This window comes from Eutrigla gurnardus, assembly GCF_963514095.1.
Source record: "Eutrigla gurnardus genome assembly, chromosome: 5".
Taxonomy (NCBI): domain Eukaryota; kingdom Metazoa; phylum Chordata; class Actinopteri; order Perciformes; family Triglidae; genus Eutrigla; species Eutrigla gurnardus.
Window position 1 is genome coordinate 27,820,029 of NC_139919.1, and position 25,969 is coordinate 27,845,997.

At 46.3% G+C, this 25,969-nt stretch overlaps 1 protein-coding gene across 1 annotated transcript in view; it reads left to right on the top strand.

Moving 5' to 3' along the window:
• Positions 1–6,129: 6,129 nt before the first annotated feature.
• tenm1 (teneurin transmembrane protein 1) overlaps positions 6,130–25,969 on the top strand; it is a 151,882-nt gene continuing 132,042 nt past the window's right edge. Inside the window, exons 1-2 of the mRNA XM_084010195.1 lie at positions 6,130–6,393; positions 9,436–9,753. Of these exons, the coding sequence (XP_083866321.1) occupies positions 6,177–6,393; positions 9,436–9,753 (535 nt within the window). The 5' untranslated portion in view covers positions 6,130–6,176. The remainder of the gene's footprint in view (positions 6,394–9,435; positions 9,754–25,969) is intronic.

Genomic DNA, 25,969 nt, shown 5'->3' on the forward strand with positions numbered 1-25,969 from the left:
TGTAGATGGAAGATTAGCCCACTTACCATTCAGAAATCAATCTGCAAATGCCGCTCAACAGCAACCAGCAGATCCTTTCAGCCGCTCCTCTGCAGGGCTAATGCTCTTTACTCACTCATTTTCCTCTGTAATCAACGGCTTAATAAAGGGGAGATGCGCAGGAAATACTGTCTAAATCGCTAATCGCCCCAAATCCAATTCCTGGAATCAATGCCATTGATTCATCAATTAATTCTGCATCTTTAATGCTGCTACTTTGCTCCGCTTTGGGGCGGGCGGAGGGGGGGTTTTGGCGGTCAAACGCATTATTGAAAGAGGATTTTTTTTTACCAAGCAGTGGCTGATGCGGAGAGCTTAGGAGGTTGTCAGTCTTGATGTGATGCTTTATTTGCAAAGCGAGTTAGCGTGAACAGCCTTTTAGTCCTGCGAGGGGGACGGTGACACGTATTTATCTTCGCCAGGAGAAAAGAGGAATATCAACTGTGTTGAATAAGGCTTTGTCTTGTCAGGAATATTGATTGCGTGGTTTTGGGTGGTGTATGATGCTGATGATGGTGTGTCTGTGTGTGTGAAAAGCCCCCTGCAAAGTGAATGTGCTGCTGTGCACACGGGGGTTTGTGTAGCGTTGCATTCTCTCGTCCTTTTTTTGTGTGTTTGCTCCCCGGCCTTGTGAGGAAACTGCAGAGGGCTTTAGATCAGAGGGAGAGAGGAAGAGGAGGAGGAGGAGTGGATATCATGAAAAGAAAGAGGCAGTCTGGTGAGAAGCAGTGGGTGCGAGATAAATAAATAAATAAATAAAAGCTATACCTTAGTGAAGATCTAAAAGGAAGAAGTTTTAACTGTAGTCAAGATATAAAAATGGTCTTTGAAAAGTTAAAGCTCAGCTACTCCCTCGCCAGGCCTCGTTCAGAGGGCATGAATAGTGCACGGCCTCGTGAACGGCAGCGTGGGATTCGTGTCAGATTTACTTAATCAAACGGTCCGGGATGGTTTACCTGAGTCCAGACTCGTGGACACCTCCTGCTTCTTGGACGGTATATAGAGCTCAAAATCACACATTTGCCTCATATATACAACATCCTGTGTCCTGGGACCCTCACACTGGATAAGGAAAATAATATGAATATAATATAGGTCCATTCATATCACCCTATAGCATGCTTTTTTGGTAATTCCATAAATAAATTGTCTATATGAGCTATATCGCCCATGAAGTTTGAATAATTTGCAAATGTCTTGTCTTTTATAGCGCCAAACACAGACATGAATTAATTTCACCTGGTTAATTGGGACACATTATGTAATCATTGCACCTGGTCAAACTGGTGAATACTGATGCATTTAAATAGAAAAAGACAGAGGATTGTGTCTAATAATAATATGCATATAATATAGGTAATTTGATATTATTAGGTATTTAAATCAATAAATCGTCTATATGAGGTTTGGCTTAATCTTGTATGAATTAAATGAACTTTTCTGCAAAATAATCAGATTGGAGTTTCCAGAAATTGGTGTTTTTCATCGTTAAAAGGTCACACACTCACGCTCACCTGTACGTTTTCTCCCTGTGTGCAAAGCGAGCGTTAACCTTGGGTGGGATGACGTGAGGAACAATGGAGGCAGGCAGCGAGCCGGAGGCCGAGCGGGAAAGACACTGCGAGAGAAACGAGCCTTTTGCTGAAAAGGGCCGTATAGACGCTGTTGATCCTCCATGGCGAGTGGGTGTTCGAGTGTGTTGTTTGCCGGTTGGAGTGAAATGCTGTGAGTGTGTGTGGGTGCAGGGAGGGGGGGGGGGGGGGGGGGGGACTGTGTGTGTGTGTGTGTGTGTGTGTGTGTGTGTGTGTGTGTTCTGCTGGTAAACTCGGCATTAGCGGTGAGAGATTTCAGGCTCGGTCAGCTATGAAAGCAGGACTACGTGACGAGAGTGCTGCCGCCGCTGCCCACAGATAGCCGGCCCTTATCCACTAATTAAAACTCTCGATCACTCCATGTCTCACTTTGCCATCTCTCCCTCCTCCAACTCCCCCCCCCCCCCCCCCCCCAAAAAAAAAAACACATTTTCACTGTGAAATCTCGCCATCTCTCATTATCTATCCATCGCTGTCTTTATCCTGTTTCATCCCTATGGCATCCACAGAGGGGCTCCCTGTGGTCCGTACACTATTTTGTTGTGTTTCGGGTCCTTCGGGTCCCCTGTCACATGCCTGAGGAGCCATCTTTTCACACACACACACACACACATGTACATATATACGCAGCCTCGCTCCAGGAGAGGCGTTTTCCTCTCTGGCAGCTCTGTTTACTCCCGCCGGACCCCGAAGCCCCCGGATCTGCATTCTGCAGCTACAACCATCCCTTCTGATGATTAAGCCGTCATACCGGTAGACAAAATGAAAAAAAAAAAACCTGCAACAAAAACAACGCCGCCACTGTCACGGCTTCACTTCGGAGCATCTGCAGCGATGACATGTCTATATACACTTCCTAGCAGGAATATATTACCCCGAGGTTTCTTCTTCTTCTTCCTCGCCTTCATTTCGTTGGTGGCGGGCGAGGCGGTGGCGGGCGAGGCGGTGGCGGGCGAGGCGGCCCCGTTTAGAGAGCGGGATTAGCTCGCCTCGGTGCAAATAAGCTTCTTGGAAACATGTAAAGGCCAGAACTAACAAAGATAGTCGGTCCCGACGCACCGGGGGTCTCTCTGCATAGCGGAAACGTATTTGTAATCCTGGAAATATACTGTATCAATAATCTGAGGAGTTTATATTGTGGGACGGCTCTCTGCTCTCCACATCCTCCTTGTTTATTTACCAATGTGAAACTCAATTTATCTGCCGCCGCCTGGCCTCCATCCACTCTCTCTCTCACTCTCTCTCTCTCTCTCTCTCTCTCTCTCTCTCTCTCTCTCTCTCTCTCTGTTTTCCATTTTGCATGCATTCATTTTGAGATTCGAAAATTGCGAATCGGTTTCGACTCATCCTCGTGGTCCTTGTCTTTACACATGACCGTCTCCGGGTTCGTGTTATTGTTGTTGTGGTCGGACGTCTCGGGGCTCCGCCCCCCTCTGGAGATGACTCGGAGCGTAAATCCTGTTTAAAAAAAGCTACTGTGAGCCCTTCTATCGCTTCTCTAAGCAGATTTGCAACAAAAAACACGCAACACTGTTTGAGCCAAATGGATGGGAGGGGGGGGGGTCAAGTGGGTGGAGAGTCCCTTTAGATATTATTATTGTGGCTTGTGGATAATCACTCGGGTTGCATGGGTGAAAGGGAACGTGATAAGAGCCTGAAAGACGAGGGTCGGAGAGGGGGGGTGGGCATTTTAATGCGATGCATGTGTTTCACTCAGTGTTGTCACTTTGTATTAATTTTAAGCCGAGCGGTGAATAGTCCATTACACACTGATGAATTATAGATTAGAATGAAATAAGAAAAAAAAAAAGAAATAACACATACACGCAACTCCTCACCGTCCACCGTCTGCGTGGGGGAGGGGGGGGGGGGGGGCACATTTAATGTTTTTAACAGTATTTAGCACCAGCAATAAATAATCATCCCTCTGCATCACACGTGTGCAGCGATGTGTTGTCGTTTGTTGCAGGAGGTTTGCGATGCATAAATCATCAGTGTATGAATTTTACATACTTTAGTCTTTGCATGGAGATGATTAAGATCGGTTGTTAGTCGCTGGCGGTACAGTGATGCAATCAGTTCAGCACTTAACACGATACCCCCCCATCCTCGCACGCTCCACACGGGCATCAAAAAATCATGAGGGAGATGATACGAATCATGTAGCGAAGGTTTTTTGAGAAGATTCCTTTATTAAAAATTAACGGCTCGGATGATGCTCCTTACTCCGACGTCATCGGGGGGCGTCCTCCTCGCGTGCGTCGGCGCCCCACAGCCAAGCTATGGCGCCCGCTGTACGCTTCCAAGGTGGTTCATCCCATCAGTCGCGGATCTAAAAGCCGGCGTTGTGCTCAGGTGGCACACGCTGACTTGTCCTACAGAACGTCTTGTTTGAAGTGAGCTGGGCTCAAGGAAACAACCTCCAGGTTTTCACATCAAAACCAAGAATCAAACCCCCTAATGGGCACCCCACTGTGGGCTGGAATTAGCGAGAATAACCCCCGCCAGCAGGCTTACTCCTCTAAATGCAAGGGGCCTCCGGAGGGTGGAGAAATAATCGTGCAAAGGTAGGGCCAAGGATGAGAGGGGAGGGGGAGGAGGGGAGTCAAGCGGGAGGGAAGTGCTCTTTAAAGGACGTTGTACACGTTGACATACAAGCAGGACGACATGCAACAAGCAATATGCCGGTCCGCGTATGTGCAGGATGGCGTGCTTTCATTCCCGTGCGAGCGCGTGGCAGACATGAAACAGGAGGGAGAGCCTCAGTAGAGACAGACAGGCAGTCAGCGCCTGCAGCGAGCTCAGAGCTCACAGGCTAATGTAAACTCCCATCGTCGGCGTACCAGAGAGAAGGTGACACCAGTCAATCCCCGTTCTGACAGGGCAGCTGAGATAATAGCCGGCTTTGATTCTGTGCAATAACTCCTGCCAATCAAAAGTGAGAAGGCGTCGTGATTGCAAGGGGGGAAACCGTGTGAGTGAGATGGGGGAGCGGCGCTCGGGTAATGGGATGCCAAACGTGGTTATGTGGTTTTAAAAAGACATTGTTGAGATCTGCTGTCATTAAAAGAAAGAACACAAAGGGAGGGGTGGACGTGTAGAGCCGGGCTAAAGTGTGGGTGATAAAGCCTTAAAGATATCCAATCACGTATTATTGGAGGGACCCCCTATCACATATCATATCAAACTTTGTAATGATGTATGTATACAACGCTAAGCCATTAAAATGATAATTATTGGACAGATTCATATTTTAATTCTATTTCACAACATAATATTATACAAACAGTTGCTTATTTTAGGTTGTTTTCATGTTAATGTGTATTTTTGGACATATTTACATGTTTGGAAGAAAAAAAGTTTGGGATCAAATAATTTCAGGGACCCCCTGCAGGAACCCTGTGGACCCCCCCGAGGTGCTATCTCTGGTGTAGAACTTGAACAGATCATCTGTGCTGTGATAATGTGTGGGGGGGAGGATGTGTGGGATGAATGTGCGAGCAGCTTGGCCCATTTTTTGACTGTCAGGGGTCGGTGGGTGGTGTGTGTGTGTGTGTGTGTGTGTGTGTGTGCGTGTGTGTGTGTGTGTGTGTGAGGCGGGTGAGCGCGAGACCAGGGGGGACCGAGTCTTTCAGGTGGAATAAAAGCATTACTGCAGTGGTAGAAAGGTCAGCTGTAAACGTGTATCAGACTAGTGGTGATCACCCTGTGCTGCAGATCTCTGAGGTATTGAGCAGGCACGCTCTAATGGCTTTGATATATGGACTACAGGACTCCCTGAAGAGGTCAATACCATAGCACTTTGTCTCTATGAGCAATGACCCTCTCAAGCTCCATTTAGAAGCTTTATATCTGCAGGAAATAGGCTGGAAAGGCCTCGGGGCAGGACACGGCTGAAACGGGAGCTAATATGAATGAAGTATTTTCTAATCACTTCCAGTGTGCTCTAATCGTTGTCCCGATCAATCATCAGTTGTGGGCGGTATGTACGCATATTGTGCCAGACGTTATCAGAATTGGATTTTGATGCGGTCGAGGGGAAGAAGAAGAAGAAGAAGAGGGATATGGGCCTCATCCAACAGATGTTGCTGATTTATCCTCGATGTGTGAAAAGAGAGAGAAACCCCGCGAGTGGACGGAGGAGGCAGAAACCCGCGGCTGACAGGACGGAGAGAGAGAGAGAAAGCTGTGCTTGATTTTGAATTTCTCTTCAAACTCGTGCGGACGTGTAACGGCCACACCGCCGCCGTCCCTTCCCAGCGTATTGATTCGCGGCCCCTAACCTTTGGTGTGAAATATGAAAGAAGCCAAACGCTGCTTATGAATGTCTGCCGTAATTGGAACGAGCAGCTGTTGCAATATCGCTCCTCTGTGTTCAATAACAGACTTCTGGTGTTATTTTTCCTCCTCCGTCCCTTGTTTCCCTTCATTTTCCTCCGCTGGCCCATCCTTCTCCCTCCCCTGCTGTCCCCCCCTCCACCCTCCCTCCCACCTCCAGACTCCGTGCTCCGTGCCGTGCTGAGTGACTGAAGCCCCCTGCCAGCCATGGAGGAGATGGACAGTAAGCCGTACCAGCCGTTGTCTAAGGGGCGGCACGAGATGGAGATGTCCTACACCAGCTCGTCGGACGAGAGCGAGGACGGCCGCGCCCACCACCGCTCCTACACCTCCCGCGAGACCCTCCCCGACTACACCCACGAGCTGCGCCTCACCCTCGGATCGCACCGCGAGAGGCAGAGCAACTACAGCCAGCCTCAGCCAGGTAACGTGAAACATACACACCTGCAGATACTGGACACACACATAGAAGCGCACACTGAGGTCTTTAAAAGGGCCTATGTGAATTACCTATTACAGCCCACAATGAGCCAGAAGGACAGTCGGAGGCAGCCAATTACCTCTTCTCCACGGAGGTGATATTTCTCTCCCACAGCTAAACTAGGTCAACCCCAAACCTCTCTGGCCTCACCTGGGGTGCAACACCACCCATCATTACACACACACACACACACACACACACACACACTTGCAGATACAGACGTTGACACCTGGAGAAAAGAAATACATTTTCCCTGCCGGTGACGGGAGGAGAAATGGGCCAGCTCGTGCTGTGATGGATGGTCTTTATGCAGGTCATGTGTGGCGTTAAGAGAGAAGCCGCACCTCATCAGGACAAAACACCGCTGTGCAGCGTCCACGCTGATCAATACACACTCTTCCTCCGCCTAGCGCCACACCTCCCGCTACTCCTTGAGACCTGCCCACCATGCTAACAAGCAACATTAGCCATACACAACCCTCCCCACTCCGGGGATTTCCGTGATCTGAATGCCGTCCTTCTATGGATTTTTTTTAAAGTCGTATTGTTCTCCGCCGTCGATGTTCCATTCGTCGTCATCGCGGTGTCTTTTCCCTGCAAACGTTGCGGTGGTCAAAGTGTACTCGCCCTTCCTTCAACAGTTCCTTCTGGTTTCCATAGCGAGCAGCAGTGTCATATGGCAAGGTGCAGAAAAAGACCCCCGAAGCAGCCTTTTGAAATGTCAACGGCAGCCGGTTCTGTGAAGCACATCTGTTCATCTTTGGGGCGTTGGAGTTTATATATAGCGTAGCCTACCTAAGTAACCAACTGTTTAGGGGGGGGCGTCGCCTCCAGTGACGTTTTTAATGGATTACAGTGTTCCTGACAAAGATCAGCCAATTTGTTTCTCCTCCAATTCCCCACCCATGTTCCTCATCCTTTCCTTCATCTTTTAAACCGCCGCCTCTCCTCCCCTTCCTCCCCCTTCCCTCTCCTCCCTTCCCCTCTCCCAGCTGTTCATTTCCACTAATATGACACATTTCCTCTCTCTCTCGCTGTCCGTTTGATCCCACATCCAAGGTCTCTCTCGTTATGAGAGAGTCTACGGTTTGATGGATGGACAGGCTTCTTCAACACATAAGGAAGCTGATCACAATGAATCGGGTTTTGTTTGCATGTTAATGACCTTAAAATTCATTCATTTGCACTTTTCACCGTTTTGTTCATAAAAGCAGAAATGAGTCAGAGGAACAGACGGAGAATCAGATCATTTAAGTGCGTACACACGATGGAAATCCATTAAGTCAAACTCCAATGTTACATTACATTTCTATTGTTATTTTTTTATGCAGAGGAAGTCGAAGTATTTCTTTAAACCCAGAATCGTGTCAGTTCTTCCTCTCAGGCTGCCCCAACTCCCTCGACCAATCACAGAGCAGAGCCTGAACGTAGCCTTAGAGGCAGAATTCAGGGTAAAAATCATGTTGTTCATAAAGCTTCATTGGTGATAATAATAAGGGCAAACCTGAGCTGCTGGGCCTCCATTATCATCACTCCTCATTCGTCCCATTTTCATTTTTTCTGTGTCAGAATATCACCTGGCTCCAGATCAGCTGTGGTTATTTGATTCAACACTCATTCATTTAGGAAAATTCAACATGTGATCTCAAAACTGAGGAATAAAAATTACTCCGTTGGTTAAACAGAATTTAGATGTATTTTATCTTCCAATAGCAGAGCAATTATGACCCAGGCAGTCCTGGCAGCTCTTCGAACTTACAACATTGGGGGAGAGTAATGTTATTTTATAAATAGTCCATTTTTCTCTGAAGTCAAGTCGGGACCAGAATAGCAGGAAATTATTTTTTAATGGAAGTTATTAAAAAAAAAAATTCCACCTCTAATAACCTGATGGAAAATCTTTTTTTTTCTTATAAATTTGTTTCAAAAAGGAAAATGGTTAAATGGCTTTTATAGTTGACAGTCGATCCATGTTGCTTTGATGGTGGGGGGTTGGAGGAGAAGGGGGGGAGGGGGGGTGGACTATTTGCTCCAGAATTGCCCTCTTGCAGCCAATTTGGTGCTAAACAGTAGTGTGTGGCGGTGACCAATCTTGTGCCGGTTTAATTCGGAGCAGAACAGTGTGTGAGCCGCGGCCGGTCTTGACCCCCATCAAACAGGCACAGCAGGACACATCGCCGGTCAATGGAGTGGTCAACACGACTGCGGCTCTCATTGAAACACTGCGGTTCGTGTTCAAAGGCTCTGACCTAACACACATATTAGCCAGACCAAGTGGGAAGGAGAGGAAGTCTTTCATTTCCTCCTCAGTGGAGTCTGAACAGCAGATACCACACTTTATATGTATAGATTTCAGCTGTTTTTTTTTTTTTAAATTCCATCACTTCCATTTATATATTCTAAAGAGAAATCGTTGGCGAGGAGGGAAATTTACTCAACTGCCTGTGCAGGAAAAAAAAAAGAAGAAAAAAAGTCAATTGAATTGAATTGAATTGAAGTGTAACCAGAGGACTGACGCAGTGTATCTGATGTTCTCAGATAACAGGTTGATGCCTGGGATTGGAGGGCGTTCTAATACCTGAAAGCATATGAGGCTCAATTTTTCCCTCAGTCTGAGTCAATATTAATAAGGTTTGATCTTGATCTGATCTCTTCACCCCACCAAGGAGAATATAGATGAGATCAGGGCTCTGTTTGAGCAGCAGTTCAATACACCCCGAGCTCGATAACACACGTCAGGCGGCTTCCTAGCGCAGGATGTAGCTTCGCTGCAAAGCGGTTAAGTAAAAAAAATCAAGGGTGGCATTTTGATCCGGACCTCTGCTGCAAAAAAACTATAATAAACGCTCAAATAACAGCCTGTCTCATGATATAATTTGGGATATTTGCCTTGTAAATGCCGGCTGCTAACAAACACCTGGGCAGCTTAGTTTGCTGGAGCAAATAAAAGCACATTCGGTATTTACAGCTCTCCTTCTCCTCTAGATTTAGACTTCTGCAAGGCCGGGCCGATGAGGAGCCCAGACTACCACATCCACCCGCAGCAGCAGCAGCAGCACCAGGAGGACGAGGAGGAGGCGCTGTGCTCCGGCCCCGCCGCCCACGTCCACAGCCGCTACTCCCTGGGCGTGGGCTCCGACGTGGACACGGAGCCCGAGGTGGACCCGTCCCCGGCCCACGGCCTGCAGCACATGTGGATGCGCGGCCTGAAGTCCGAGCAGAGCTCCTGCCTGACGAGTCGCGCCAACTCGGCGCTGTCCCTCACCGACACCGAGCACGACAGGAAGTCGGAGCCCGACAACGGTGAGTGGTGTTTTTTCCTTCTTCCTGCCCGATCGCCGTGCAGAATGTCTAGTGGGATGTTTAACCTGAGCAAATAATGGAGTGCACCTTTGATGATGCATGTGCTCACAGTCACAAAAAAACCCAACATATAACTATACTTCTCTTCAAGGTTACAGCCTCAGGCAATTACATGACTGGAACTCCTTTTAAGCTAATGCTAATGCTTAAGTTCCTCTCTTTGAAAAGCTCTTTGATGTGGCTTTATGCAGAAAATGTGCTATTGGTTATTTAGTCCCTGAAGTGAGCCGGTATCGGAGGTGAACCTGAGGTTGACCGGGGATGGAGCGTGTTGGAAAGTCCGGTGACGAATAGCCACGGCGTATGGGCTCGAAAAGCCGAGGCGGATTTTAGTTTCAGGCTCGAGTAAAGAAGAAGAAAAAAAACGGAATCGTACCTTAACGGCTGCCTGAGTGCAGCTGACAACTGTGGGGGAGAGACTGCAGCCCAGAAGGAGAGGGGAAGTCGGGAGGCGGGGTTGAAGACACGGGGGCCAACTAGAGAAGAGTCTGGGATGGTGCCAGTTATCTGTCTTGCACCGCTGGGCCGGGCTTAGCACCCCGCAGATGGAGAGTTAGTTAGAGGTGCACACAAACAAAGACGGAGCTCTCCAACTCATCCCCAAGGGCACGCTGTGTTTACGTGCCGCAACGAGAAAAAAAAAGGTGGAAGGTACTCAGTGGCGGAGGAAGCGAAGGGCGATATAGAAAGACAATTAAAGGTTGGAAAGAATAAGAGAGAGAAGAGACGGAGAGAGCAAAAAAAAATGCAAATGAGAGAATAGAAATGGTAATGTAATGGTATAATTAGAATGAGAATAAAAGGGAAGCAGCGGTTGAGGGTAAAACAGGTGAAGGATAAGCTGGTTTCGAGTGAGTGTTAGACAAAGATGGTGGGAAAGGGAGAGGACAAAGATGGAGGAGGGAGGGGGGATCAGTGAGCCAGTGGGAATCGAGTTTTAAGATGTGCTTGTTTATGTTTGCGATGCACCCAGGGGTGCTGTTTAATGGCAGCCGAATTGGACACAGAGTCAGCCCTTGGTGCAAAAATCACAAGATGGGAAGAGGAGGAGTGAGGGGAGAGCGCTCGTGGGCATTACACAGCAATCAATTTGCGACGGCTGTGTGCATATGGACCAAAGTTATTACCATTAGAGATGAGGGACTCCATCTTTATCCAGGGTCAGAGCGAGAGAGGGGGGGCATGCGGCAGAGGAAACAGAAGCAAATGAGGACGGATGAAGTCATAGAAGTGAGAGGAGAGGATTTAAATGTTCAAAGCGTTTGGCTTTACTGCTACAATGCACCAGGAAAGCCGGTTTATGTGGATTTCATATGTCACATGAAGAGCGGTGTGTCCTGTGGCTCTCCAAACCTTGACACAATCTCTCAAGAACATTTCTTCCTATTTGCTCTCTCTGTGTTTTCTCTTCCATTGGGTTTACTGGACACCCCCCACAACACCCCATTTATACTCATCCTCTCCCTGTCCATCTCCCGCTGACACGTGGCCAGGGCTTGCCCATGCGTGGCATCCTCTAATAGGAAATGCATTATGAATGTCACATTTCTCTCCATCAGCACAGCGAAGTCTCCGCCTCCTCCGTTTCTCCCGCCGATAATGAAAGTTGGAGACACGCAGACATGTTAGGGGGCCGGAAATCAAACGGCTAACGTCACCCTGCCAAAATGAAAGTGCATTTTAAGTCGCCGCGACCTTGCACCCCCCCCCCCCCCCCCGTCTTCAGAGCTCGCCCCCCCCCCCCCCCCCCCCCCCCCCCTCCAAAACCCATTAATGATGTCAGCTTCAAACTGGCAGGAATCCTTTTGTTCCTGGTCTGATTGAAGCTGACAAGTCAATTTAGTCAGTGTCTGTGTGTGTGTGTGTGTGTGTGTGTGTGTGTTTGTAGGTGTGGATTTAAGCGTGAGGGAATATAGTAAGAGGGAGCGACAGATTAAGAAAGAGTAAAGGAATGAGAGGTTTGGTTTGTGTGTGAAGCCACGTTAATACAGATGTCTGTACTCTCTTTCATGTGTGTGTGATGGGTTGGTGTGTGTGTGTATGTGTGTGTGTGTGTGTGTGTGTGTGGGGGGGGGGGGTGGTTATGTCCAACTGTGACACCTCCCTAGAGAAAGGCTGTAGGCGTTTCTCGAGACCTGCTGACAAACTCTGGAAAACATCAACACCCCGACTTGACGCCGGTACGCCGTTAGAACAGAGGAGATTGGCAGAAGAAAGACGGAGTGTGGTTCAGCTGGAGTTTACTGCTGACACACACATGTACACACACACACACATGCACACACATGCACACACACACATATAGACGGCCAGAAGTATGCGGACGATCATTTGCATCAAACTGTTGCGCACGCTTTCATTTTCGCTCGTAGCATTTAAGGTTCTCTATGCGATATCCGGAGCATTAATATTTCAGCAAACAACTATTTGCTATGTAAATATGGTGGAGGGAGAATTAAGTCGCCCTCCCGCTGTGTGTGTTGTAATCCGAGCTTCTCCGCACTTTGTTTACAGAGCTGGGCTGGCAGTACATTTGCATTTAATGCATGTTTGTGCATGTTAACGTGCACTGCGCTCAAACAGCTGTTAGAAAAAATTGTAGCAACAACTCTCAGGTAAACTGTTAACACTGCTAGCCTAGCACTGTTAGCTGCAAGCCCTCCCGTTCAGCCCTCGCCATGTTCCCTGTATGCAGCACCTTTAAGATCCGACAAAATCCATGCCTGTGTTTTTCACAGACAGGATTTCAAGGCAGAGTTCAGTTTGGGGACCTCTTTCTGCAGATGATATGGTTCTGTCGGCTCCTTCTGAGCTTGATGAACACTGATGGGGGGGTTGGGATGAGAGTCACTACCTCAGTGGACTGCACCCTCCAGGCCGGGAGTGAGTCACTGCCCCAAGCGAGGGAGCTGAAGCATCCCGGGGTCTCGTTTACGAGTGAGGGGTCAAACGGATCGTGAGATAGACAGGTGGTGTGGTGCGGCGGCAGCAGTGATGTGGGCGTCGTAGTGGACCGTTGTGGTGGAGAGGGAGCTGAGTCAGAAGGCAAAGGTCTCGATTTACCCCTCCATATACGTTCCAACCCCCACCTATGGCCACGAGCTTTGGGTCGTGACCAAAAGACTGTGAATGCGGCTGAAATGAGCTCCCTGGATAGGATGCCTGGGCTCAGCCGTAGAGATGAGGAGCTCAGATATCCGGAGGAAACTCGGAGTAGAGCACGCTTCCCGTTAGTGGTGTTCAGGGCACGTCCAACCGGGAAGCTGCCCCCGGAAAGACCCAGAAACCACTGGAGGAACTGTAAATCCCATCCAGCCTGGGAACGCCTCGGGTCTCGAAGGAGCTGGAAAGCGCTGCTTGCTGGGGAGAGGGATGTCTGAAATGCCCCCTAAGCCTGTTGCCTCCCCCGCCCCCTCCCAACGACCTGGCCCTGAAATAGATGAAAAATAGATACAGCCTGGCTCCAAGGCTGCAACAAAAATGGGAGACCAGACGAGCTAAAAGTAATAAAAAGGCACATTTATTTCACAAATTAACCAAAAAAGTACTCAAAAATGTGGAAGGTCAGTGATGCATGTGTGGATGTGTGAAAATGTCTGAACCAATTAAAACTGCAACAGAGAACAGGGGAAGGGGAGGTCCATGTTCCTCCGGTGAGCTTTCTGGACCCGATCCAGGTTCAGGTGTGACTCAGCTGTTAATGTCCTGCAAGAGAAGGGAAGGGAACGCACATCCCTACTGGATCGAAGGGCTCGTAGGGATCCACATGCTGCTCATGCTGCAATGAAATATATTGCAGGAATAGTTTGAAAAATATTCACTTTGTCTAGAACTAGATGAGCAGATCAATAGCCCTCTCTGCGATTAGCTTATGAGCATAAAGACTGGAGGAAAGGGGGGACTAGCTTCTGTTAATTAAATCCATAAATATAAAATACTAACATTAACACATCTGTAGCATCCCCTATAGTCACCTAGCAACCTCGCCGTGACGATAACACTTAGAAAAAAAATCACCGCACCTTTTTTTTCTTTATTGTGCAAATGAATAAACATTAGAGATGTTGGAAGGTATATTTAAGGATTTTTGTTTCCCCTGCTTCTAGTCTTCATGCTAAGCTAGGCTAGCATGGAGACAGTCTCAACGCTAAGCTAGGCTAGCTCTCTCCTGGCGTATTTATCAACTTTTCACATTCTCAAAATGTAAAATGCTTCATTTGTAGAAGAACAGAGCAGGGCTAATATATATATATATAAAGAGAGAGAGCAGTCTTTTGAATTCCTGCAGTGGACTCATTAAAAAACAAAACTACATTGGGTTTATTATCTGGGTTACAACACTGTCCTATAATGAGATGCTAATTAATTGGCTACTTTTTCATTAGTTTAATCAGTTGCAGATTTACTCTAGGCTTTTTGTCTATCTTTTGAGCTTATCTTTTTTCTTCTTCTCCCCCTCCACTTGTGGGATTGACACATTGGCATGTAGCAGACAGCCTCCTGTTTTATACGACCGCACCATTTCATCCTCCGAGCCTGAATAAGGACGTTCTAAGGCAACTGCAAACAGCGGCCCAATGAAAGGCTCTATCACTCATTATGCTAGATAACTTTCTGTGCTAAAATGCAAATATCTGTGTAATTACCACGACCTGAGTAAGCACTTGACTCTGATTGGCCGCGGGACGTCCATTATTTTATATATTTTTTTTCCGAACTTGACAACTCCCTTATAGCTGTCTGATCACAGCGCTAAATTAATACACTAGAAAGGTTTGAGTGTTCAATTTCCGCCGTATACCGCAGATAATGGTTTGAAGAAAATGGGTTTTCAAATTGCCTCAAACATTTATAGTTCCCGAGTTAGCAATCAAGGCTTTTTGAGAGTAGTAGTGCTGAAAATCACGGTTTCTGTGTGGATATAATCCCTCCTCCCATCACGACACGTTAGCCCACGTCTGTTTCTATCTCACCGTCCGGCGACACAAACTCACACTCCACGACACAAAACAGCGATAAAATATAACATAATAAATATGAACGACTGGAAAAAACAGCATCCGTATTTGTTTTTTATTCGCTATTATCTTTATTCTCTGCTCAGCAGGCTGATATGAATATTTCAAAGCAGGATGATGCTAAATGAATATTTAAAAAAAAAACCTAGGATGTGATCGATCGCTGAATGGAGACAAAGTAATTTCTACAGAAGTGCAAGGCTCCTACTTGTTTAATTGTCATCAGAAATTAATTTATTTACACTTGCCAGCTTGTGCCTCTTGAATTCAATCTGAGCACTCTCATTTCTCAAACAATTTTCTTTCCAAATATTAATTCCCTTTTTTTTTTGTTAATGTGCAACACATTTTTCATCAGTTGGAATCGATGACAGACGACAAAACGACTTGCTGTTTTTTTGGCTCCTCAAGTTTTAAGATTTGCGAAGTGAAAAGTATTAATGTGGTAATTTGAAAAAATACATTTTTCATTTTAAAAGCTGAAATTAAAAAAATATACACGAGAAGATAACTGCACACTTTACTGCTAATTCAGAATAAGTGCTAGAGGAAGCAATTTCCTCACAAAATTTGAATTTCCTATAATATCCTCTTAGGGGTGAGTATTGGCAAGAACCTCACGATACGATACGTATCACGATACTTTGGTCACGATACGATACGTATCACGATATTGCGATATAAATTAAGATGAAAACACAAGTACCTGTATATGTACATCAGATGATATTGATCAGAGGACAAATTGAGTCAAAACTATTTCAATCTAAACAGCCTCTCTATTTCATTAATTCCCATGAAATTCACTGGAATAAATATTGAAAATAAAATGCAAAAGGACAAAGTACTGCATACTGCAACGCGTCTAAACATGAATCTTTTTTTTTTTTAAATCGATCTTTGGAGTTAAAAAATTGATATTGTATTGGGCGGCAAAGTATCGCAATATATTGCCGTATTGATATTTTTACCCACCCCTATATCCTGTCCAACGAAAAGGAGGATAAACAAAACAAAGTGTGAGTGTTGTCGAAGCCTGCCAGGTTTTAATACTTACCAACACTAAATGAGGCATATTGCCCCCAAAAATAGATTGCTACCATTAGACCTTCAAATAAAGTCATTTAGGGTATTTTTCCCACAGTGTAGCTGTTGTCCTTGAAATAAGACAAGCATGAATGTTACCTTAAACATAAATGTTACATGCCGGCTATAAAGTAAGTAGTTTGTGAAGGGGGGGGGGGGACCCAAGGGACCCGCGCAATGTCACAGAGGGCCCCCTCATATCTTTTATAAACACGGTCCATTATTTTTATAACGATGTGCCAAAGTTTTCGCAGTCAAGTTTTGGCCAAGCTGTGTTCAAGTAAGTGTTGCAGAAGGTTAGCAAGGGCGTTAAGACAAAGGCCGGCAGAGCGGAGTGAAACACTGACCTTACGGTTTAATGAGCAAGCATGCAGCACGGAGGGAGACAAAGGGAGGGCAGCGAGGAGATAGGAAGACAGAGAGCCTCGCTGGCAAGTAAAGACACCGCACAGGATATTAGAGAGCCATCTTCACACACAAAAACCCTGGCGGGGCTCAGCTTCTGCGCTGATGCCGAGGGGAGATAGAGCAGGTGAAAACGCTGGAAATCTAACTCATAGATATGAAACTTTCCCCGCTTGATTGCTTAAGTTTTCTTTGTGTCACAGGTTATCTGATAATGCATGTTTAAATATGCAAATTAGGTATTATGTTATTAAATTTGTGCCAATTTGCACACTCGAGTCAAAGGTTTTTTATGGATATGTATCGCTGCATAAATATTAAATGCTGACGTACCCGTCTATCACCATCTCAACAGCCATATCCATTCTCTCCATGTTTGTCTCTATACATCAGGATGATGTATGAACGAAAGCTTTCTCTAAAATCTGTCAGAATATAGATGGATATACACAAATAGACAAAGTAGAAAAAGAAAGATGATAAACGCATAAATGTGCAGTTTGTTTTATTTCCACTCGCCTGAAAAGAATAAAAGTCTTATGGAAGCAAAAAGAACATCTCAAAATGGAGTGTTTTTGCTCCTCCAGCTAGCAGATATATGTGTGTTATGTCTCCGTTTGGGATATCATGTATCTGCTGAAACAGCAACAGGTGTTAACATCTCAGAGGGGAATCGGACATTTTCAGGATTTCTTTTCCTTCGTGATGCAATTTTGACATTTCTGAAGCAATCTGGACTTTTAATTAGACGGCGAGGGGAATCACAAATGTTTCCACAGGAGCTCCCTAATCCATCAGCGTCAGATACCAGCATTCAAGCCTTGTGAATAAAATAGTGTTTCATGTGTTTTTTTGTTTTTTTCTCCTTCTGATGTTAGAAGACACAAAATCTCCTTTTGGCGTCTCTGCAGCCGCGATTATCTCAGCGGAATCAGAAAACCTCGGAGATAGACACATCTGTGCCAATACCACCGCATAAAGGGACACACACACACATTATACTGTCTCCTCCAGCATCCCTGGTGTGTGTGTTTGTGTGTGTGTGTGTGTGTGCACGTGCAAGCAAAGGTCTAAGTGGCAACACCAGGCAAACAGCCGCATACTCTAACTTCCCTCTTGCCTTCCCGGGGCCCAAGGGCTTTTGCAGGAATGGATTTGTCTATTAGCTCGTAAAGAACATTGCTCAGTGCCATATCGATCATCTGAGCTGTAACGTTTAGGGTCTTTAAGTTGTAGCGTTGATCTAGTGGTACACGGACTCCCCTGGCTATTTTACCAGAGTGAGAGATGATCAACTTAACCCCGGTGCCGCGGTTGGCCAGAGGAAACGCTATAAACACGTCCGCCGGAGCCAGAAACCGTTTTTATTGAACCGCCCCGCTCAGCCGTCCGGGAGAGAGAGACATAGAGAGAGAGAGAGAGAGAGAGAGAGAGAGAGAGAGAGGGCCAAAGAGCTGCCCATGAATCCGCCAGGTGCCGCGTTGTAGCAACGGGGCAATCGTGTGGTTTTCCTCTCCTTTAATAGCCGTCTCATCACAGAGTTAGCCATGCAGGCTTGTGTTCATGACAAGCTGTCAGAGTGTCGGACCCCACCCTGTTGTCCTAATGATGGACCTTTACAGCTCACTGATCCACATGAAGACCCACTGGACTGTACCACCGCCTGATGGGGTGTTACGCTATGTGTGTGTGTGTGTGTGTGTGTGTGAAAGAGAGAATTTTTCTGTTTTTTCTCTCTCTGTGCATGCTGATGCCCCTCCTCCTCCATCCTCATCTCGCTGCCATGGCAACAGTCATCAAATCAGAACATCAACCGTGGCTTTCATCTCACGTTGTCCACCGGCAGCCCACAGGCTCTCTGTATACATAAACTGTGTGATGGAAACATCACAGGGTCCAAGCGCTACTTGCCGTTTTAATAAGCTGCCACATGCCCGCACAACTCCACCGTCACCTACGCAGAAGAGGAGGTGAGAGGCGGGCACGCTTTTTTTTTTTTTTTTTTAATAAACAGTAGAATAAGCTGGCTTAAAACTGTTTTTAGCTCCCGGCGCTGTTGGAGTATTAAAATGAGAGGAGAGCATGGTGAGTGGCACATGAATGAGCTCACAGCAGAAAGGAACAATAACCCTGAGAGTGTACCGAGAGATTAGTGCAAATCAGAGTGTTGTGCACTGGGAGGGGTGGGGGGGCACACATGGACACACACACACTCAGATGCCCACACATGCTCCTGTTGTTTGTGTGAGGGGTCAGTGGGGTTTATTATTTTGTAGCGGGGGGATAGAAAATGCAGCCGCAACCGACAAGGAAACGGTTGCCATGGAGGGAGGAGGAGATAAACCATTTTTTTTTTCTAAACAGACATTTTTCGTTTACCTGCGGCGTCTCAGTGCAGGCGTGAGCAGAAAAAGACGCCGGCTTCTTCCAACGGGGGGAAGCTACAAAGCCCGATTGAACAATGATAGAAAGGAAAAAGACAAATAAGCAAAATCTGGACCTTTTCAACGCCGCACAATATCATCGGCGATGGATGAATGGGAACTGTCGCGCGGCGCGGCGAGGAAAAAGAAAGCGGCGCCTGAATGGGGGAACCTACAGCTCCATTGTTATTCTGATAATCAGAAGTGTCATCTGAGCCAGCGTGGGGATGTAGAAGACACTTGCCAAGAGGATGTCGGTAATGTTAGTTTAACTGCTTGTGGTGATAGCTGCCACCTCATACCCCCCCTCCTCCCCGTGTTCCTGCCAGGGATCCACTCAGCGGTGCCAGGGTTAAAGGCTGCCTTCACAGCCGCGGTGCCAGTGTGGTAAAAGGCTGTTGTTACATGGCACGGTGCCCCGGGCCCGTCAGACCTCCGCCGGTCCGCACACACCACCTGTCACGATCAGCCTCTCGTGCCCTGGCAGCTCCGGACGGCTAATGGTCCACTGGGTCTCACCCAACAAGCTGCTGACCAGTATGAGCGCTGCTGGTCGGGGCGGCTCGGACACCTGCGCAAACACATGCCCGACGTGTTCGCACGGACTTCTGAACAGCACAAACTGTCTGTAAAACAACAAAAAATACAAAGTGTTGAAGCGTAAAACAACAAAAAAAACGACAAAAAAGAGAAGCGGCACTCGAGCGTCGTCTTGTATGATTTATAGGATTGGATTGCAACCTTTGTCACCAGCGGCGTTTAATTGAAAAAGGCACAACAGGACTTTGGAAAGCCATTAATTGTTACGGTTAATTAAGGTAAACATTAAATGAAGAGAGTTTTAATTGGTTTCTCTTGATGAGGGTAGGGATCTGGGGTGACCAGAATCTGCATATGTAAATAACTAAAAACTCCTCCAGGCCTTGGCTTTACTCTCTCCCTCTCTCTGCCTCAGAGTCCTGTCTCTCTCTCTCTCTCTGTTTGTTTGGAGGTTGTTTTGTCACTCTCTCGTTCCCTCCCTCCTTTTCTACACACACACACACACACACACAGCTGTCGGTGATACAAATTGGGTGCTTTTGTCAGGTGACGCTGATGTGATGTATGTACACGTTAAACGCTAAACCGGCGTTCCCCGAAGAGACACGTTTGTTAAGATGAGAGGTGACAGATTGGCACGAGACATCACCTTCATATTTACAATACGTGGAATTATCCCGAAGGCCCTCAAACATTCAGGCGGAGCCCGGCGTTTATTTATAGCACTAGTGTTATTTTTTGAAGGAGGATGTCGGGTGCTGACGTGTGTGTGTGTGTGTGTGTGTGTGTGTGTGTGTGTGTGCGTGTGTGTGTGTGGCCCAGCGGTGCTCATCGTAGCACGTTTGATTGACCACGTCCCTCCATGCGCTAAAAAAGATTCATTTATATGCTGTCACACGTTTGCAGCAAAGGGATCGCAAACGCGTTCAAATAGAAAATATCACAAATAGTCTTTTTTTCTCCTTCTTCTTCCTCCTCTTCCTCCGTGTCCTCTGAACAGCTGCCACCTGTGCCAGAGGAGAGGGCGTTAATAGAGCACCCAATCACTTTGCTAGATAGATCACCCGAACGCCAGATACATAATCACGCTGTTAAATAAATAGCTTCTTAAAATGCTTCCGAATGCCGCTAAAAGCATGAACATTTTTATGGGTGACTTGGGAAAAGAGAGTGGTGTCAGGAGGGAGTGGGTGGTACTGAATTTGCGTGTGTGTGTGTGTTTGTGTGTGTGTGTGTACGTGGATGAGGAGACAATTGTACGGCTGCTCGGTCACATGGTCACCCTGCAGCTTCTCATGGCCAACGCAGGTTCTCCTGCCAGCGTTTCACGAAAAACTGAATGCGTAGCGCTGTCCAAACAGATGCTCGATGCCATTTCCAGATAGTGTTTATGTGTGTGTGTGTGTGTGTGTGTGTGTGTGTGTGTGTGTGTGTGTGTGTGTGTGTGTGTGTGCACGCCGTATTTGTGTGCTTCTAAGTCGGTGTGTGCTTTGCGTTGGTGTCTACGTGTGAGTTTGTTTTGTTCCAAACAGATGTTTTTTTTCCTCCAACGTGTGTGTACTAGCTGAATCAGATCAACACCAGCCGGTACACCGAGTCTGGCCAAGGAGGATAATATTCAGTGCACGGCGTAGCCAACACACACACACACACACACACACACACACACACTGAAGAGACTAGGTAGAGCGAGCTGTAGAAGAAAAAGCACATGCAGGCAGACCTTTACCATTTTAAGTTGACTCCACGGACTAAGTGCAAACAGCAGGTTAGCTCAGCATGAATCATCATGATTGCGAGGAGCGTGGCAATAAAGAAATTGCAAGCAGTCATTAAGAAAAGGAAAGCAAGAAACAAAAAAAAAGCATAATCAAATTCAAGTAAGTGAGGAGGTGGTGGAAGTGGTTGTGAGGTATATCTTCATGGACTTAATATCACTCGGGGGGGGGGAGAGGGTGTTTATGTACTGTAGCCTTTTGTAATAGCTTTCTTTTAATGTGCGCTTGTTGAGGTAATGATGCAATTTTGCTTCAATAGCGAAGAAACCCCATAGTACGGCCATCGAGCTTTGAAAACGTAATAGTTTATGATTATAACAGCGGCGGCTTTACGATCTAAATTTAGTTTTTATTTTTCAGACGGTAGAAGCCGTCGACGCCACTCCTTAACCTTTGACTTTCTGCAAAGACGACGGTCACGGGAACATTTATATCTTCTAGCTAGCTAGTTTGTTATTCAAGCTTGTTTTGAAACGTGAAAGCTTCAACTCATGTTGCCGATACAAGATAAAGAAGCTAGAGTCATAGCTTCATATAGAAGAAGACATTGAAATAAACGGGTTAGTCTTTAAGAATGTCTTCTTTAACATAAACCTGATTACGTGCTTTTTCAAACAGCAGGTATTACTTTTGATGTTTAAATAAAAAAGGGAGGAATAACCAGTTTGATTTGGTTGAACACTTTTGGCTAAAGGTGCAGGCATTAGCCAAAATGTTTACTATAATTTTTCTAAATGACGTTTTTGAAAGGCTGCTTGGTCATGGCAGTAATTCTTTTAGGCTACTACGGTATTTAGGAAAACTAGCCAGACTAGCCAGCTAACGTTCCAAGCTTACATTAGAACCAGAACCTTCAGTTTTGAAAAGTGAAGCCGAGGCTGGAGTGCCTTTAACTTGCATTCTCTCTGATGGCCATCAGGGGGCGACGTCTCAGGTTGCAAAAAGAAGTCTGATTGCATGGAAGTCTATGAGAAAATGAGCCTACTTCTCTCTTGATTTATTATCTCAGTAAACATCGTAAACATGTTGTCAATCTCTAGTTTCAAATCTTCTTCAATCCAGCATGACAAAGCAAAGGATGCTTTAGGGGGCGGGGCTTACCTGCTGATAGACAGGTCCCTACCACGCTACCAATGCTAGTTCCCCACTAAGATGATTTTAACACTTAGCTGTGAAGTTGACCTTGCATTACAGAACCTAACTTTGTTAGCAGTTTCACACCAGAATCTACATGGATCCAGATCCGTGTGGACCATCTGGATCCCCCCCCCCCCCCCATCAAAGCTACGTTCCATCCATTGTTTCTGGATCTGCGGTGGAACAAAGGGAAGGACTGCAGCGCTGCCTGAGCCGGAGGAAGATCCCCGTACGATCCAGGGAAGGGGCAGAAATATGAGTCTAGTCTGGGAGATGTTTTGAGCGATGATCACCTCGGGGTGGGTGGCGGGGGGAGGAGCGGGTGAGAGAGAGAGAGAGATAATGGGGTATGCGGCTGGCGATAGGTGGATGCGGTTCTCCCCTCCAAGTCTTTTTTGGGTCATCGACGGAGACGGGTCAGCTCACAGACGGAGCCGAGGAAGCCGAGGGAGGAGGAATGAATGAGAGTAATATCTCATGTGTCTGTCCTTGCCCCCCCCCCCCCCCCCCCCCCAGTTGCCCCTCAGTCAAATCCTCGCCATTATGCCACCTGATTTATGTTGTGTGGGTGATCTAGCAGTATCTTTTCTCTCCGTCTTATGACACAGGAAACAGAGGGTTAGCGACAACTGTAAACCGTTTTGTGTTTTTATTCTAAACCTGTACAACACAAAGCAGAAACCCTGGTTCTGGACTGAAACCTGCATCCTCTCGTCGCCCCGGAGCGCCGTCGCTTCTGTTTTACCGCGGTGTGATCTCGAGTGGGCCGGTGCTTACGCAAGAGCTATTTACATTTGGAGCGTCTTAGCTGAATGGATTTCCCCAGATATCGCAGGAGGTAAATGAGGAACCGAAGGGAGAAGCGCGATGTGTGAAACACACTGTTTGTGGTCGTGTGCTGCATTAGTGGAAGGAAGGCGAGGGGGGTTTGATGCACGATCACTGGTGATGTTTGGCCATAGGCGGAGAGGGAAACAAGGAGAGGAATGTATAGATTAATGCACTGTGCGTCCATGAGAGGCGACTCTGGTGACGATCCATCAGGGACGAAGGTTGGGGTCGTGTCGACGCAACGCTGCTTGTAATTACTTCTCAAATAAACACGGGCCGGTCGCTGCGTCTGCCGCAATCATCGGTTAATGCTTTAATGACGTGACGTGATGGCTGGGATCAAAACTTCTGCAGCTCGGATTGTTTATTCAACCACAAGCTTTATTTGTGCAATTATTCACCAAACGGGAACCTTCCAGGGATTTACAGCCACAGTTCTACTTTTGAATTCTGTTTTTTTGCCGACGGTTAACATCAGGTATCATCCCCGCTACGTAGCCCTTTTTTTTTCATTTTTTTTTTTTCATTTGTCAAGCCTTCTCTTTATTCTCCTCTCTCCGTCCCTCCATTTCTTCTCAACACCTCCCGGTATCATCAGCCGCAGACTCTAACCCCCCGCGGCGAATGTGAATTAACAGACGGCATGCTGCTCACAGCACCTTGCTTGCCACTGAAACAGATTCATCACAAAGACCTAGATAGCGCCTTCTCACACACACACACACACACACACACACACACACACACACACACACACACACACACACACACGTGCACACACACACACACATTTTCACCCTAGAATAGCACCTCACATAACGTACATCCGTGGTGTAACAGTCTTCTCACACTTACTCACTGTACTGCGATCGAGGAGAGAACAATAACATCAGCAACAGTCTTCCTGTTCTTTTGGACGCCGTTTTGCGAGTTAGCTGCGACCCCCCCCCCCCCCCCCCCCCCCACAACCCCCCACCCCCTGCTGATCTGCTGATTTTAAAATACATTCACATCTCTTCAATTGACACATTTATATATGAGTGGGAGATGCTGCAAAAATCAATGTCCATCGGAAGTTGAAAGGAAGAGTGAGGCAGGTTTGCCCACAGGTCAGAGGTGCATTGTGGGATATTGACTAGTCCCCGGCGCTGCAGTAGGCGCGCTGTAGAAAACACATCTACACGAATATTATTGACAAAGGCGGTACAACCCTGCACCTCGGTAAAGTGGACAGATACTTTATTATCCGCGGAGAGGAAATTCGTTTCTCAGTCGATACATGGAAACGCTGAATGCTCTCAGGTGGAAGTTTACAGGAGGAGTTCATGTTTGCATTGAAAGGAACATTTTTTTTACAGGTGAACCATAATGGGCCCCCATGGGTCAAACTCTTTGATGCACTGCAACTTTTTCTTCATAGATAAAAGTGAAAATTGTGCCCCCAATTTCAGCCAGAATTAAAGATACAGTAGCAATCTCCGGTTCTGAAAAGTGAAGCCAACTCTGAAGTGCCTTAAAGTTGCATTCTCTCAGCTGGCCATCAGGGGGCGACTCTTTGGTGGCAAAAAGAAGTCTGATTGTATAGAAATCTATGAGAAAATGGTCCTACTTCTCTCTGCTGGCCACCAGGGGGCGACTGCTCTCTGGTTGTATAGAAGTCTATGAGAAAATGGTCCTACTTCTCTCTTGATGTATTATCTCAGTAAACATTGTAAACATGAGTTTATGGTCTCAATCTCTAGTTTCAAGTCTTCTTCAATCCAGCATGATGTTCATTTAGTACATTATGGTCCATTTAGAGTCCACCAGACCAGAAAGCAGGGGATGCTTTAGAGGCTAGAGACCCTTCCACCCTACCTTCCATTCTACCAATGCAGTTAGCTGCTAACATGACTTTCCCTCTTAGCTGTAAAGTTGACTTTTATTTATGAACTTTGTTAGCAGCTTCCCACCAGAATCCAGATGGATCCAGATCCAGTAAGGTCACCGCTCTGCTGCTGTCCACCCGTTGCTCCTCCACAGTCCAAATATGGTCACTTCCTTCACTGGTTGTATCCAGGATGGTGAGGGAACAACAAAGTTAGCTCCATATTTCAAGGTCACTGTGACGGATTTGTCTGTTTTTAGAAAGTTCACTTCGGTCACTTGGGTACACAATTATAGACGTGAAGGTACAAAAACAGGACTTACAAGCTGCAGTGTTGTGTTGTAACTATGTTAGGGTATAGTGCCCCGGGGAAAATGCTTTTGTGCTACAATTCATTGTTTCTGAGAGTGAAGACAAGTCATAGAGGAAAGAAAGGAAGAAAAAAAACCCCAAGGTGTGGATCAATGTTGGCCGAAGCTTGGAGATAAGACCGTTGTCCAAAGCAGCAAATACCTTATAAATATAGGGTGAACGAAAAAGTTAACTTGGGAAATAATAACTCATATATCATAGATAAACATCGTGGTGTCACTTGGTAAAGAATGCTTTATTTTTCCCGGTGTTGAGATATTAATTATAGTGAATGGATGTGACACAAAGGGGTATCTAAAGTTCAGCCAAATGAAGCATTGACAATAAAAAAAAGCTTCATTGTCTGGATTATTTTACTCTTAATACTGCTATAAATCTAAAAAATACTATACTATTTCTTCTAGTTTAACTGTCTCACTCTTGATGGAAGGAACATGGTGATACGGCTGCTCCACCTTAAATCACGACGTCTATCGCTCTCTATTTAATTAGATAACATCGATGTTCTATAAATTAGATTAGAAATCTCAAAGGTTATACAAATTATATAAAAAAAAACACATAGCAAACATCATCCCCACTAATCCACATGTCTTTGTATATATTTGATTATGTGCCATCGTTTGTACATTACGTTAAGCCCTCATGTAAAGTCATTAAATTGATTTTAGCTGTAATTGTTTGAGATTGGTGTGTTGG